This window comes from Antrostomus carolinensis, unplaced genomic scaffold (assembly GCF_000700745.2).
Source record: "Antrostomus carolinensis isolate BGI_N321 unplaced genomic scaffold, ASM70074v2 scaffold15818, whole genome shotgun sequence".
Classification (NCBI taxonomy): Eukaryota; Metazoa; Chordata; class Aves; order Caprimulgiformes; family Caprimulgidae; genus Antrostomus; species Antrostomus carolinensis.
In genome coordinates this window covers 240,410-255,691 of record NW_010335227.1, presented here as the reverse complement: position 1 = coordinate 255,691, position 15,282 = coordinate 240,410, and the positions used below count along the sequence as shown (strand labels likewise).

The 15,282-nt window shown below is 46.1% G+C and overlaps 1 protein-coding gene across 1 annotated transcript in view; it reads left to right on the top strand.

The window, feature by feature from the left end:
* The first annotated feature begins 147 nt into the window (after nucleotides 1-147).
* The window catches only part of LOC104530014 (monocarboxylate transporter 2), a 24,084-nt gene continuing 8,949 nt past the window's right edge, over nucleotides 148-15,282 (top strand). Inside the window, exons 1-2 of the mRNA XM_010174477.1 lie at nucleotides 148-368; nucleotides 10,725-10,730. Of these exons, the coding sequence (XP_010172779.1) occupies nucleotides 148-368; nucleotides 10,725-10,730 (227 nt within the window). The remainder of the gene's footprint in view (nucleotides 369-10,724; nucleotides 10,731-15,282) is intronic.

Sequence of the window (15,282 nt, the reverse complement as noted above, 5' to 3'; positions counted from 1 at the left end):
ACTCAAACCATTCTGTGATTCTATGAAGCTGCTTTGGGGCGATGCTGTTGCTGCAATCCAGGGATCTGGGGGTCCAGCATCTCTAGGACTGACTTTGCGCCTTTCCACTTGTGTTTCAGGGCTTCCTGAGGAGCGAACAGCCCGGCCATGCCACCCCCTGCTAACGCGGGGCGAGCCCCTGGCCCGCCAGACGGCGGCTGGGGCTGGGCGGTGGTCTTCGGTGCTTTTGTCTCTATCGGCTTTGCCTACGCCTTCCCCAAAGGCCTAGCCATCTTCTTCAAAGAAATCCAGGATTTCTTTGGCACGTCCTATAGTGAGATCGCGTGGGTCTCCTCGATCATGTTGGCCACGACGTACGGTGCAGGTGAGTAAACCTGCACCAGCCCCTGCGGCGCGGTGTAAAAGCAGAAATAAGCCAGAAATCTCCGCCCTGGGCCAGCGTACAGGGAAAGCAGCAGTGTCCATTGTCCATCTGCACAGGCACTACCAACAGGTTTATTTTCTGATCATGTTTCTACTATTATTTAGGGGAACAAGTCGTATGTGGAGCCTAAAGGGGCTAAGGAGCAGTTTTTTGGAGATGAATTAGTGTTGGTTGAGATTTTCAAACAGGCACTGTGCCTTTTGAATTTGTCACTGGGTTCTGTGGGTGCAAGTGACTTTTGACCCCTCTGGGTGCCTTTTTGGCCTGTGAGGACTCCAACTGCCTTTGAAAATGTGGTTGGTGACCAGTTGGGTGCTGACCTCCCCTTTATAGCCAGCTGGGTTTGCAGTATCTTTGCTGATTTTCAAAATAGGGCTCATTTCACTAACATGGGTGCTGTGTTATGGGGCAGCCTTTATAAAGGGGTGCAGGATCCTCTGTGCACATGGTGTGTCCCATTGCTGCATCCCCTTCCCCAGATGGGAGGTTTCTCCAGCCCTGTTCCTTATATCTGAGTGGTGAGGGGATGGGCAAGCTGTTTTGGAGGGACACTGACATCCTCCTGCCTACCCAAACCACCAAACTTTGACACAAGTCAGTAACTTTGCACCCAAGAGACTGTGAAGCACCAGAATAGCCTGGACCTGGCGTGTTGCTGAGGATGGCACTGGTGGTCCCCTCCCCAGAAATCAGAAGATTACCTATGAAAGCTTTCTATGGGCATCAGCAAAAAAGCCTCGAGAATAGGCTGGTGTGAAATAGCTGGGTCTGAATTTCAGCCAAAGGTGAGCGTAGAGTAGAGCAAAAAACTGAATAGCAGCTTGTTTATTGTGGCAGTTTATAATAACAGCAGTGAAATCCCCAGAGTCAGTCATTCTTATCAGTTGCAAAGCAGTGCATATAACTTTACCCTTTTTTATGTTTTTGATATCACTTTCATAATTCAATGAAAAACTTATGCTGCCTTTGATTAAATCTTCAATGGGAGGTGGACAGGAACCGTGCTCTGTAATAATGGAAACTTCATCAATATTTATCCTGGCTATTAAAGTAATTCTGAAACTAGTCTTTGTTTTTAGAAAGGCAGGGGTTCTTTTTTACCTTAATAATGCACTGTAGTGCTTTTTGGAGAGTGCAGCTGGTAATGAAAGTAAAGATGCTTTGTAAAGGTTTGTAAAGTGGAAGCAATGTTTGAATCACAGCCTATTGTAATCTACTCTGTTGTAATCCACTGCAAAGGCTTGGTCCCACGGAGAGCAGCTCTGCAAGGGCTGAGTTCCTATTTGAGAACCCACAAATGGAGAACTTTGCGGGCAAAACCCAAGCAGTGATTTAGAAAGAGAAATCTTCTGCTTAAGCCAGTGCCATTGTCCCAGGCCAGCCCCTTGGCCTCCCTGATGGGAAGCTGAGCCCGTGTCCTCAGGAACACTGAGACTTTGGGATAGATTTCCACAGGGGCTTGTTATTAAATGCAGAGAAAAGCACTTTTGCCTCAGTCTCAGCAATATAAATAAGCAGCCTGCAGTGAAAAGAGGACAGTCGAGTGCTGTATAGTCTGAACAGGAGCAAGTGGGTTGCAGTGGAGGAGGGAAATGCTGCTGTGGGGAGGCAGGTGAAAGGACTGCTTGTCATTTAGATGCTACTTAAATGCTGTTTTAAAGGGCTGGGGTAAGTTCTGTGAAATGTCTCTGAAGCAGTCAGTTGAGGAAAACAGGGAAAGTAGGCAAACAGTGCTTCTGCTGTGTTCAGTTGCCTACGGATGGGTGTCTAGGAAGCTGCATGGTTTGGAAGTCAAAGAGAGATGGCTGATATTTGCTACCAGAAGAATGCGAATGAATGGAGGCTCCTGTAAATTTTGTGGTCTGGCACTAGAATTAGGACACTACTTGTTGGGAAGGCTGTGGTTGGGGTTTTAATATAGGTGAGTGTACTAAATGTGTCCCAGGGAGAGCAAGGATGGCTGCTTTCCCTGATGGCTGGGTCCCTAACATGTTTCTCTCTCCCCTCCCAGTAGCTCAGGGCATTGTACTGTGCAAGTCTTCCTGGGGAAATGCTGTTTCTTCCATCGCACTCAGTCTTGGGTAGATGTTAGCTGGGGCTCAGGGCACTGTGATCATGATGATATTACACATCCAGCCACCATCATCCACAGTGAAGCAGTGTTCTGGGGTGGGGTGGGGGCAGACCTTGATGGAATGGCCCCAGAAATCATGTCCCTTCCACAGACTGCCATGTGCTGAAGCGATATCCCATCGCCTGTCCTGTAACGCTGCAATAAATGAACCAAAATAGTTACCTGTAGGTTGGGGGCTCCCAGGCTGCCTCTGTGGGTTGCTGCCAGCTCTGCTCTGTCTTCTGATAAAAATGTGTCCACTCATCCTCTGGTATGGAAGAAACTCTTCCTGCCTGACCATGACCGAACAAGGAACACGCTCTGCAGATTAACCCTGCACCTGGCAGCACCTGAAGTTCCTCACAGGGGTGTAGATGGGGGGCTTGAGCCTCTCAGGGTGCAGGTCATGGCCGATGAGCTGGTACTGGAGCAGATGAAATGTTGCTCTGATCACCTCTGCCTTCTCCCATCCGCAGACTTTCCAACCCACTTTGTTCTCTTTCTCTCCCAGTGTTCAAGCCAGTGCCACGTGCTCTGTACCTGGGATGTTGTAGGAGACTTTCATCTCGATTAACTGAGTGTCTCCTGCCTTTTTGCAAGGAGATTTTAACGTTCCCCTCCCTTACGCTATTATACAGTAATATGGGGGATGATACAACTGGGCACTGTTAGACTTAATTGCAGGCGATTGTACCTTTGTACCTTCCCACTTGCCTTGCAGTTGCTCAGAGTTATGTCCATTTAATAGTCCTCCCCTCCTCTGCTCTGCTCTCGAATAAGATTTATATTTGTTTGATCATCCCTCTCGCTGCAGCCAAGTCACTCAGACAGGGCCGTGGTGGGAGTTGGCAGAACATGGAGCAAGTGAAACACACGTGCCCGAGAGCGTATTTAACACATCTCATTTGATTGACTGGGCATTTAATGTCACAGAAAGTTTGACTTATGGATGACTTCAGTGACTTAGAAATTCTCATTAAAGGAGTGGGGCGCTGGTTCCTGTGAGCTGCCAAAGTCTTGCTCTGCTGCTGTGCCTGCTAGAGCTGTTAGGATGCCCGTGTGACAGAGCTTGATTTACTTTGCTGAAAAACTACAAAATAGTTTAACATGGGATTTTTACTAATCTTTTCTGAAAAAAAGAAATTCTAAAAATGCCAAAGTAAGCTTTCAATGTAGTCCTGAGTAACTAGTAGAGTTACTAAACCAGGTAATTATTGCCATGGTTTGTCCATTCCTTCCCTTCCTTTCCCAAAGGAGTGAGGAGGCAGAACTGTCACAGTCTGTGTGGCAGTGCAGGGGTGGGTGGGCAGGAACCACACAGGGAACATGCCATGGTAGGAGCATCTCTTATGCAAGATGTCAGTCCTTTGTCCTTGGGGTCTGGAGGGGCCAAGTGGTGCATTTGCTGGTGTCAGGTGTGGGCATGACAGCCACAAAAGGAAAACCCCAAACTTGCCTCACCTCCACCCTTCCCCCTGCTCCAGCAGCAGTGAATGGCTGTGATTTGGAAGGTGGCCATGTAGATCAAAAGCATTTCTCAAGAGTGCACAGGCTCCGAGGTTTGCTCAGTTGGATTCAGGGAAAGGCTGTAGCATTGCTGTCCCCTCCTGGGTGTTTGGCCACATCTCTGGGCTGTGCTATGGCTCTCGGAGCAGGACTCAGGGCAACAAGGCTGGCATCTGAGCATGGGAATGCCCCTTCAAGGACCAACCTGGCCACCCTGCTCTGCTCTCCCCATCCCCAGGAGCTCAGGGCAGCCGTGCTGCCCCGGGGTGCAGAGGGTCTGATGCTCTCGCTGACAACAGCTTTTGTTTGCAAACATCCTCAGGAGACAGTCCCTCATTTCCTTGGCACACTCGTCGGTGTGGGGACTTGGTTTTGGGCTGTGCTGCTTACGGTGTAACAGAGCTTATGTCTGCATCTTATAAATAATGCAAATGAAACATATTTTCTGAAAATACTCGGATGAACTAACTGAAAGCTCCACTGGAGCAGCTCTGTTGACTTTGACAGCATGAATGTAGATTTACAGTGACCACCTGAGGCTTGTAGCACTAGAGCAGAGCCAGTTTTTCAGACTAAGATGAAAAAAATTAGCAGCCGACAGTGTTTCTGCCCTTTACTTTTTGCCTAATTCCCCTAGGAAGCTGTTTTACACCAGCAGAGGCTCTGGCAATATATATTGCAGAAGTTTTAATGTGTCTTATCCCCCAGTTTCTTAATCTGAACTAGGTTGCAGAAAACAATTCTATCACTATAATACCAGTAGTAAAACAGATTGGTGTGCAGTAAAGTGGATATCCTGGACTTTATGATAGAGTACTTGCAGTGCTCTCCAGTATTCACGTTCGGCAGTTCCACGTTTCCCGTTGTGGAGGGCAAACCAGGAGATTGGTGAGTGAAGAGCACAAGGGACCATTGCTTTTCTCTGCCCAAATCCTGTCAATCCGATAAAGAAGGTTTTCTGTTTTGCAATGTTTCTGTCTTTTTTTTCTGGTCATGGGTGAAGAGCTCATTCCTTACAAGTATTACAGAGCAGAATCTTTGCTGGTTGTAAAGAAAAGGAACCAGGACCTGTCCATAAGGGACATGGGGAGATGCCACCATCATTCCCTAAAGGTGCTTTCAGCTGCAGCTCAGCTCCCAGGTGTCAGGCTCGGGGGCTGATGAGGACACACAAAATTGTTGAAATGTGGAGCATCACAGGACACCCCTCATGCTGCTGCGTGCCTTTGGCAGGGTTTCCATTTGCAAACTACCTCTTTGGACTATACAATGCCAACACAAGACCGAAGCTCCCAAGGTCGTGCCTCACGTGTGTGGATGAGGTTTGTGCAGGGAGACAATCTTAAATAACATAATAGCAAAAATGAAAGCCTTTGGCCTTTACAACTCCTGACTTAGGTGCTTAGGGACATGGTTTAGAGGTGGATTTGGTAGTGTTGGGTTTATGGTTGGACTCAATGATCTTAAAGGTCTTTTCCAACCACTATGATTCTGTGATTCTGCTTGGGCCGTGTGCCTGCATCGTCTTCACAATACCAACCTGAGAGGCCCTTTTCCCATTTTTAAGGGTGACACGTTTCAAGGTAGGCCACAGGTGAGTCCCCAGAGATAACCATTACCCAGGGAAAGCAGGAGGCAGTTGGGTTCCCAGGAAAGGAAAGACAAGCAATATTAATTTGCTACTAATTTAGTTGCCCTATTCAGCATTAGGGGAAGCAGCCAAACATTCTAAAAATAAGAAATCCTGATGCCACTAATCTAATAGGAGCAATGTTCTTATAGCTCTGACAGCCTCCTCCTCCAGGGCTATAAGAGAGGTAAGAACGGTGGGAAGAAGTAATGTCTTTTATTATGGCTGACTGTTAGAGTTTGAACAGTGAGCTGGCTTGCTGGCAAGTGTGCCAGAACAGAGAGAGTAATTCAATACCTAGGACAGTATCTGCATGTTCAGGGTTTTTTTTTATGGTGGCTGTGTGGCCAAAATGCTTCTTTCATCATTGTAATGGAACAACAGAAGTCATCTGAGTGAAACTCGGAGACCAGATCCTGACACAGAGTCATTTCAGCTGATAAGACTGAATAGCTGGATCTAGAGCAGGAGACATCTGACTGTTTGTTTTTTTTCCCCCCTCATTTGGAAGAATCTCACTCTTTCTTTTGTAATCGCAGTGCAGCTAAACTGTGTGCATGTTTGTGTAGTTTGTAGATGTAAATATGTGCTTCTTCTGTTGCCTCTTAATACATAAAAAGCCAAGTTGCATCAGGACCACACATTGTTTTTATTCAGTGTGTAGTGCAGGGGAGTCTTGGTCTCAGTCTTGCTGTTTGCTGCTGTAATACTCCCCCCAAAATCTCCAGGGTGCTGTTCTTACAGATCCACATTTCTATTAAAATTAGGGAATCACCTTCTGTCTATTTTCCAAGACAGGTGCAGAGAGCCACCTTTTGCAAACACAAGAGAAATGGGAGCTTTTCTCAAGTGAAAGCTTTGTCCTGAAGCCAGCCAGTGTTTACTAATCTTGTTATTTATTATTTATTGCTTTGTAATTGGGTGAAATGTCTGAAGATTTAATTCTGGAGTTACTGTACAACTGAGTCTTTTCTCCAAAGAAACTTTCTCCTAGAGCTTGTAACTACTTAATAGAGCATCTGCTAAAGCAGCAAGGAAGAGATTGGGAAGTTGAAAGTCAACCATTGACCTTGAACATTTAATCCAAAATTTTATAGCTGTATTTTATTACACTACTAGCATGATAAATTGCAGTGACAGGGTTAGAAAGCACCTTACAACATGCAGTGACATAAAGCTGTATTAATAATGAGTTTGATTCTGCAGTTTTTAACTTAATCAAAACTGCCAATGTTCTCTTCTAGTCTGGTCCAAACTTCATCAAAAACCTTCTCTGCCTCCAGAAGACCTCACCCAGGGCTCTCCAGCCACCCCAAAAGCTAAAAAGCAAAGAGGTTATCCTGTGTTATGCTTGGGTGGTTGCACTATGGGCTTCCCATCATTTTCTATGACTTGGGCTTAGCAGAGAAATAAAAGGCTCAGTACCTGGGCATGGTTTGCATGTGGACATGCTCAGCTTTTACGGATGCAGCGAGGATCTGCGGTGCGCAGCTGGCTGCTCACTGCTCTTCCCACGTAATCCAGCACCTGTGTCCTCTGGGTCCTGTGTTGTGTCTAACCACCCCGTGGGATGCCTCAATTACCTGAGGGTCTCAAACCACATGAGCATGTCACCTCATCAGCCCTTAGTGCTGAGCGAGGGTTACCAGAGAGGAGAAGGAGAAGAGGTGAGGACAGGCAATATTTGCAGTGATTTTTCATGTGTCAACTCTCTCTACTTATGTGCTTACAGCGTTGGTTCAACAAAAATTCTCAAGTAAGGCTTTTGCTACGATTTCCTTAGGCATGTGCTTTTCCACCTAGATATTTTGTGTAGGATTTGTGTAGGAATACCTTTGTTGATCCACAGTGACTATCTGGCGTCCTGCCATTGTGGTCCAAGCCCAGGCAGGTTCTTCCTGTGTAACCATGGCTCAGCTGCCCAGTGCTGGACATCATCATTCTGCTTGTCACCACCTCTTGGAGTCCCACCAAGAGTCATGCAGCTTCCCCATGTCATTGAAACAAGATGTCTTCCCACACTGGGACAATCCCCTGCGTAGCAGCACCATTATGATCATGGATTTTTGTTAAGAAAGCCAGGTGAGGAATGATTTGATTTTTGTAATGGATGGTTCTGCAGATTCATATACTTCTCCTGACTCTCAGGGAGCACTCAAGCCCTGCAAGGTCACCATGTATGTGCTTATATTTTTTATTTTTTTAAATAGCCCTGTTCTACTTAAGAGCGATAATAGCACTATAGGTTCAGGTGAAATATTTCTGTGTTCGTGGATGTGGTCACAAAGCTTTATCATTTTGCCCTTTATTGGAGCTAGCAAGGTCACTAGGCTGCAGTAATAGAGATGTGATAGACTTAATAAAACCCGAGATTAATAAGAACTAGGAAGAAGAAAGTGAAGAGTTTTGGTTGGGGGGTTGTTAATGCTTTGCAGGCAGATGTTAAGCACAGGAGTAAGTTATAACCCACTGTCCCAAGTGAAGTTCAAACACGTGAAAGCTTCTTCCTCAGTCAGTGCAGCAAGTGTTTTGTGTGCTGCTGTAGGAAGGAGGGTGAGAGCTTTGATGCCAACCTGTCCCTGCAGCATTACAGCTTTTCTGCTCCTCAATGACTCTCCAGTGTAACTGGTCTCTTGGTCAAATTGTGTAGGGCTTCCAGGAGCTGGACAAAGCCCTTTGGAGAGCAGGACCAGGCAGGAGCCAAGTTGCTTCTAGAGCAGTGTGTTAAGACCAGTAATGAAGACACCTGAGGGAATAGGTGTTTTCAGCTGCAGCTGGGCTTCAAATGACTGAAGAGATAAAAGTCTGTGGTCCTTCCAAAGCAAAAGGTTAGCTAAAAAAATCTTGGGAAAGAAGTTAAAAAAATGTGAAGTTGTGACCTTCTGAAGGTCAGTGGCTGAGATCTGCTCTGTGGGCGAGATCCAAACCAGCATATCCAAACTGTGTGCTCGGCACCTGCGATGACGTCCCGTTGCAGAAGCAGTTATTTAATTGCCTAAATACAAAGTGACATTAAGGACCTTGGCTCCAGCCCCGATTTTGGAGCTGTTGGCCTGTGGCTCCTCCGTGAGCTACAGGAGCAGCGCGTCAGCTGTGTAATCTGGAAATTGAAATGCCGAAGCGCTGATCAGATAAGATTGTTGGATAAGGAAGAGGACACTTTGTCTTTCTGAAGCTTGGGCCTCACCTGCTTTGTTTTTCTTCTTTTTTTAACATCAAGATGCTGCTGTGGAAAATTCTTGTATTTCTGGTGGGAGGTCAGGGTCATGGCTTCCCAAGGACACGCCTGGTGGGTACAGAAGAGGGATGGCTGCTGCAGCTTGGTTTCTGCACGAGATCATTACACTCACTGCCTTCTCAGCTGGATATGGTGCCAATCCTGCCCAGGAGACCCAGCATTCCAGGGTCTGGACCAACCAGTTTGATGACCAAGTAATGTATGTCCAGGCAGTCTCTTCCATGCTTGGCTTATGCATCTCATAGAGGTTGTGCTGAAACCTCAGCCGTTGCCCTCTTTAACATACAGACCATTTTCCTCACCTATCATGAAGAAAGAGAGACAGGTTCTCGTGACTGGTTAGCTATTGGAGCTGCTATTGCGTATGCTGGACTTCAGCCTCCTTATTTAAAAATGATTATTTGCAGTACAAAGTAATACCAACAGAAGGTATCAGTGCAGTTTAGGGGTGGACAGGTCTTTGGAAGCTGCCCTTTGGGATCTGGCAGAGGGCCATTTGATACCATGGCTGTCACCTGGGGTGTTTGCTCACTGCCACTTGTTCTCCAGCACCAGTGTGCATGGCCATCTTGTCTCCAGCAGCACTTCTTGAGGAAGAACCAGTTGCGTGTGGGCTCCCCATCCATTGCAGGTGCAAAACAAACCATCTGAACCAAGCAGTTTAGACTATTAATACACTGTATTATTGCCAGGTACCACCAGTTCTTCTCTCCTGGTGATCTGGAGCAGGCACATGAAGGGCTCATTTAACATGGGTCAGCTGGTGAGCAGCAGTTCTCCAAGCCCTGGTGACAAAACATTTAAGAGCATGAGCCACCCAGGTTCCGGACCTTGGACTTCTCTTCTAGCAAGGCAAAAGACTGAAAGGTTGCAGGTTTTATCCCTCTCATCCCTTTCCTCTGCCTTTGTGGCTTGCCCCATGTTTTCTCAGGCCACCTCTCTTTTGGGCTGTGCATCGTTACCGGGTGCTGATTGCTGATGCTGATCCCCTCTGCCTCAGGAGGTTGGTGGATTCTGGCAGCGTGTTAATAACGCAGGGGCACTTGCTTTCATTTGCGGGGTAATGAGGGGGTTGCTCCGTTACAATGGGCTAGTACACTGGTGGATAAATTATGAGGCCAAAGGCAGTGTTGTTATTCCACCCAGGGAATGAGATTATTACTGAGGAAATTGCAGACCTGCTCCTGTCGTTGTTTTACTAGTAGTGTAATAATAGACTTTGTTTTATTAGTATAAATGATTTCCCCTTCTTTCCTCCCAGCTGAGTACGCTCACTCTTACATCCCCAGTGACTCCACATAGTCAATGCCAGTCATGTGCTGAGTTCCTCACTATTATCTGTGTTTTCACAGCAGTTTGCAAAATATTAACTATCTATCTGGGCAGTTATTTTGGTGCTGACCAATGTCCCTGTGCAATAACAGCTCTTTAGAGCCACTTGTCACTGTGGAAAAGTGAGAAAAGCTGAGCTGCATGTTGCAGCCCCAGCAATGGGGGCACTGGTGGTCCCAAATCTACCAGCACTGGGGACCATGAGGTGGATTATTTTAAAGTGTTTCTATTTTATCATCTGTATGGTCATCAAATGGTCTTAGGAGCAGACACATGATGTTTGCAATGGCTCTGTGCCACTTTACACTGTCAGAAGGTCAGTCTTGTGAAACCTGGAAAACACTCACATTGCCTGGAAGCCTCTGGGTTACGGGGTCAGTCTTTCAGGGTCTCTACTCTTAGCTGCTCTGCACAGAAATATTTCAGCAGAAATTCATCCAAGCCAGGTTCCACTGAAAAGGGGGAAAACTGTTTCTGTTAGTATTAGGTTAAGTTTTTTAAAAAAGACAAACCAAACTTTACAAATAAGGGAGATATATATATATATATATGGTCACAGGTATGAGAGAGAAGAATGTTTTAGTCCTTGCTAAAAATACATTGGTGTTTTGCACCAACACTGGAAGTTTTGCAGCTCATAAAAAATTCATGTCTTGTTGAGGAAAACAGAAAAGCAATTCAGGTGTCTATTTTTTGAGCACTGTCGTACTTGCAAGAGTTTAAGCCAGTCTGGATTGATATTTCTCGTTAAATGCCAACCCTGTGTTATGATCCTCTTTGGATCATAGTTCAGTGGCTCAAAAAGAATAAACAAAAAGATGGCCTGGCTTTGTGGAGAAGAGAGGAGAGTCCAGGGTATTTTGCATTTTCTTTATGGTTTTGCAATCTCCTCTTCAGGGTCCTTTTCACTTCTACAAACACGAAACTCAAGGTGAAAAGTAATTGGACAAGCTAACAAATGAGTTAGGGCTTGCTGTATTTCCCACGGGCGAGTTGCTGTGTTTTGTTTGCCACCAAGATCAGCAGATTTGACATGGCCTTTCATGTACCATCTAACAACGAATGGAAATCTGCCCCAGGTATGAGAAAAGAGAGGCTTTGTACAGGACAGGCACTAAACCAGCATGATTTATATGGGCTGAGGATAGTGCTTCACATTCCATCAGTCTTCCAGGAGCGCCATGATCCCAGCTGCATCTGTTGGGGATATTTGGTGTGAAATGTTGCTCTCCAGACTGCAGAGTTTTAGTGCAGGTAGAACCTCCTGTGTGTGCACCCTGCTCTGTGAGGGCTTGGGCTGTAAAGTAAGATGTTCCTGAGTGGGCTTTCCTTGCTCTTATACAGGGGATGATGATAGCTCTACTGCAGAATATGTCCCTCAGCAGTTCCCCATGAGCCAGGGGAGGTGCAAGGCCACCAGCACAGCTCTGAGCGAAGCCAGAAGTGGGATGAGGCTCAGCATCCCCCTGTGCCCTCTGCTGCTTCTTGTCATCCCCCTGTGATGGATGTGCTGGAAATTTGTCAGGAGGGAGGATGGCACTTGCTGGGTTGTGGAAGAGGCTGCCTTGTTTCCTAAGGCTGGGTGGGTGGAAATGCCATCCCTTCCCACAACCGAGCACTGGCTGCTGCCACCCCTGTGTCGGCAGCTTTGTCCTTGTAATGCATTGAGGTACAAGGGGGTGATGAAATTTCACTTCTAATTTCCTCATCAGAAGTTGCAGTGCCACCATGGTGGTGGGGTTGGGGGGACAGCACTGGCTGGGCAACACCAGCCCTGGCTGCTCCGGTCCCTGAGAAGCCGTGCACTGGGGACATGTTCAGCAGCTGAGATGGCTTTTGCTCCTTGCCATGAGTTTTCAGGAACTCTGACAGTATTTGTGTGGATGCTTCTGCAAGGTCAAGCCAAGTAAATGGTGGCTTCCTGAGAACTTTGCCAGCTGTTTCTCTTGCCCTGTCCTCACCTGACTCTGTAAGTTAAAAGGTAAAAATCACCCCGACTCATGTTACCTTCTCCTGCCATTGGCTCGCAGGAAGGAAGGACAATTTGGTTGGGATGCCAGGGCAGGGAGCTTGTGGCTCCTGCACGTTTGACCAGGCAGGTATTAGCAAGTAAAAGTGCTTTGGGATCTAAGTGGCACATGTTGTTACCATAATTGGTTTCTGTGTGGTAATACACAGCATCTTTATTCTTCTCATGCAGGCTGAATAACTGGTAAATGACAGGTCCCTCTTTTCAATTCCACCGTGTTTCCAGGAGCTGTCAGACTTTTAATTTTTGCAATAGCTGCAAGCAAAGCAGTAATCGTGTTTCCTATTTCCCACAACTGCGCTGCTGGCTTTGTTGTTCCCTCTTCTTAATTACTCTGCCTTGACTTGAGCTATTTGATGTTTTCCACAGCTCCCCAGAACATTGCTGTTAAGGTTACCCAACGCTTGATGGCTAATCGGCCCCCTACAAGAAATACACTGTGGGTGGCATGTGGCAGAGCAGGGCAGGAGAGGTGCATTTGGATCTGTTGGGTGTGATGCTGATCACTGAAGACATCTGGGCAGGGTGAAGGTGTACATGTCTGTGCTTTGTACACCTGCCCAAATTGGCTGGGTTTGTGTGCTGAAGTGAGCACTCCAAGCTCCGGTTTCTGCCAAGAGATGGGACAACTTTTGAAAGGCTGTTCCATCAAAGCCTATGGACGTTTCTGTGGGTCCAAATGACTTGGAAGTAATTTTGGGGATGTGATTTTGCATTTTCTTCAGTGCATTTGAAAGGTTTGCTCAGGACCATTACGAAACCTTCGCTCTATGAGCAGCAACTCAGGGAAATTTGTTTTCCCAATTGTTTGAGACCTTGGGTTGGATTCTCTGGTGTCTCATAAAGTGCAGGTCTAGCTGATGGTTGAGTGCTCACCATGTCCTTCAATGTGGATTCTTCAGTGGCTGGAAAGGTTTTTTGCAGATGCTCTGCTCCTGTATTTTGCTTTACTTCTATAGCAGGGACATCTTTCCCCAGGAACTGCCCCGAATCAGAGCAGGAGAGGGGCCTTAGCAGAAATCCTGTGGGCTTTAAATGCTCTGTTCCATGGTACGACATCCTGTGGTTTTAGGGCTAATGTGAAAGCCCCCTTCCAGTGGGAGGGGTAATTGAAACCACATTTTCTTAGTTGAATAATTAGATTGATTTTGGAGAAAGGCGGACAAGTGGAAAATTGAAAAATGGAAGAGTTGTGTGCCCTTAGGCTGCAGAGGAATATGTTGGTGCCTTTCTGAGGAACACTGGCTTGATCTATTGAATTACACGTGGAGACTAGCTCAAGCATGATGCAAGCCCAAGCCCTGACCAGGGAAAACTCAGTGAGAAAGGGATCCCTTTCCTGCTGTGCTGATCTGACAGATGTATCTCTTTCTCCAGAACTTCTCATTGAGTTCTATAAAGCTCTGTGCAGCAAAGGATACATGCATGTGAATCTAGTTACAGGATTAGGAGAAAAAACTCTTCACATAATTATACACTCACAGAAATTTTAATTGAATGGTGCATTCGATGGGACCAGCTCACAGATCATGCACTTACAGCGATGCTGATAAGATTGTGCTTGTGTCTATTTCATTTATGAGTGTTTTGGCCTTAGACATCTAGTGGAAAGTATTTTATATATTACAGATGTAACAATGGGCTTCATAATAATCCCTAGATTATTCATTCCCAGTCATACTGACTGTTTTTTTTATTCTTGCACATTATAAGAGCTGAGAACTTGTTTGGATGTTGCCAGCCACGGTGAGGGGATATTGGGGTTTGTGGGTCCATCTCCTGTGCTCAAGTGTGCCATGGTTTGCAGGGGCTAGAAAGAGCTCTATCACTATTTCTGTCTGAGGTTATTTAAGCAAAGGCAAACACCCTACCAAACGGCTCTGTGGTGAGGTAGATCCCACAGTCAAGCTCTTTGGAGATGCCTGTAAGCTTAAAACACCCTTCCCAGTAATCTCTATGTGGACGGTGTGGGCTGTTCGTAACGGCAGGAAGGAAGGCAAACAGGCACACTGGACTCCAAAACACCATTGCTGTGTGCTGAGTAGCACCAGATAGTCAGGTTAGAAGACACTAAATGCTGCCTGTATCTTCTGCCTCATTTCCGGCATCTTTTTTGCAGCATTTTGGTTCAGGGTTTTTGAGTAATACAGGATCTTTTTCTTACATCTCATAGCTTGACTTCTGGACTGCTTATTACTGCTCAGTTTGCTTCCTCTTGTTCTGACTTCTCAGCTTGATCTAACTTCAGAGTTGGCTCTGCTGTGAGCAGGAGGTTGGTCCTGAGACCTTCAAAGACCCTCTGACATATATTATTATGTGATTCTGATTTTTACTGGCCCTCCAGCTGGTTGAGACTACTAGACACAAGACCTCTTTCCCAAAGCTGCTGGCACATTCCACTTCCTCAGATTTAAATGCTTCCTTTCAGTGTGCACAGTCTTTGTTAAGCCATTTCCCTCTTTCATAATTTTACACTTTCCTGAACCACCTCTTTACATAAATGCAAGACCAAACTGGTTCTTTTGAGCTCTGGCTAATCCATCATCCCAAACTGTTTCTACCTACATAGACTGCTATTAAGATTTAATTAACAACTGTTCTGCTGAAGCTTCAGTCCTGGTCAGCAGTATTGGAATTGCATTAGAAAGGGGCATTAAAAATGCAACAGTATTCATGATATCAGCCTCATAATATGAACCACTGCTTTGTGTGTGTGCTTTAGCATCATAATAAATCAAGAAGCTCCTCTGTTGGGATCATCTGGTCACCTGATTTGTTATTGCTGTTTGCCTTTTCTGATGACACTTTAAAGTCCTGGGGGCAGGAGCTGTCACCAACTACACAGCCACTGTGTGGCATGGGACATGCTGCCATCTCCATACAGTGCAGATCATCTTTCTCTCTTTTTCCATTTTCTTCCTGAAGTCACCTTAGAAGCTGTCAGCAGCACCTCAGGGGCACCAATATTGCAGAGTTTTACCTACTTTGTGTCAAACATGCCCTTCTGTCA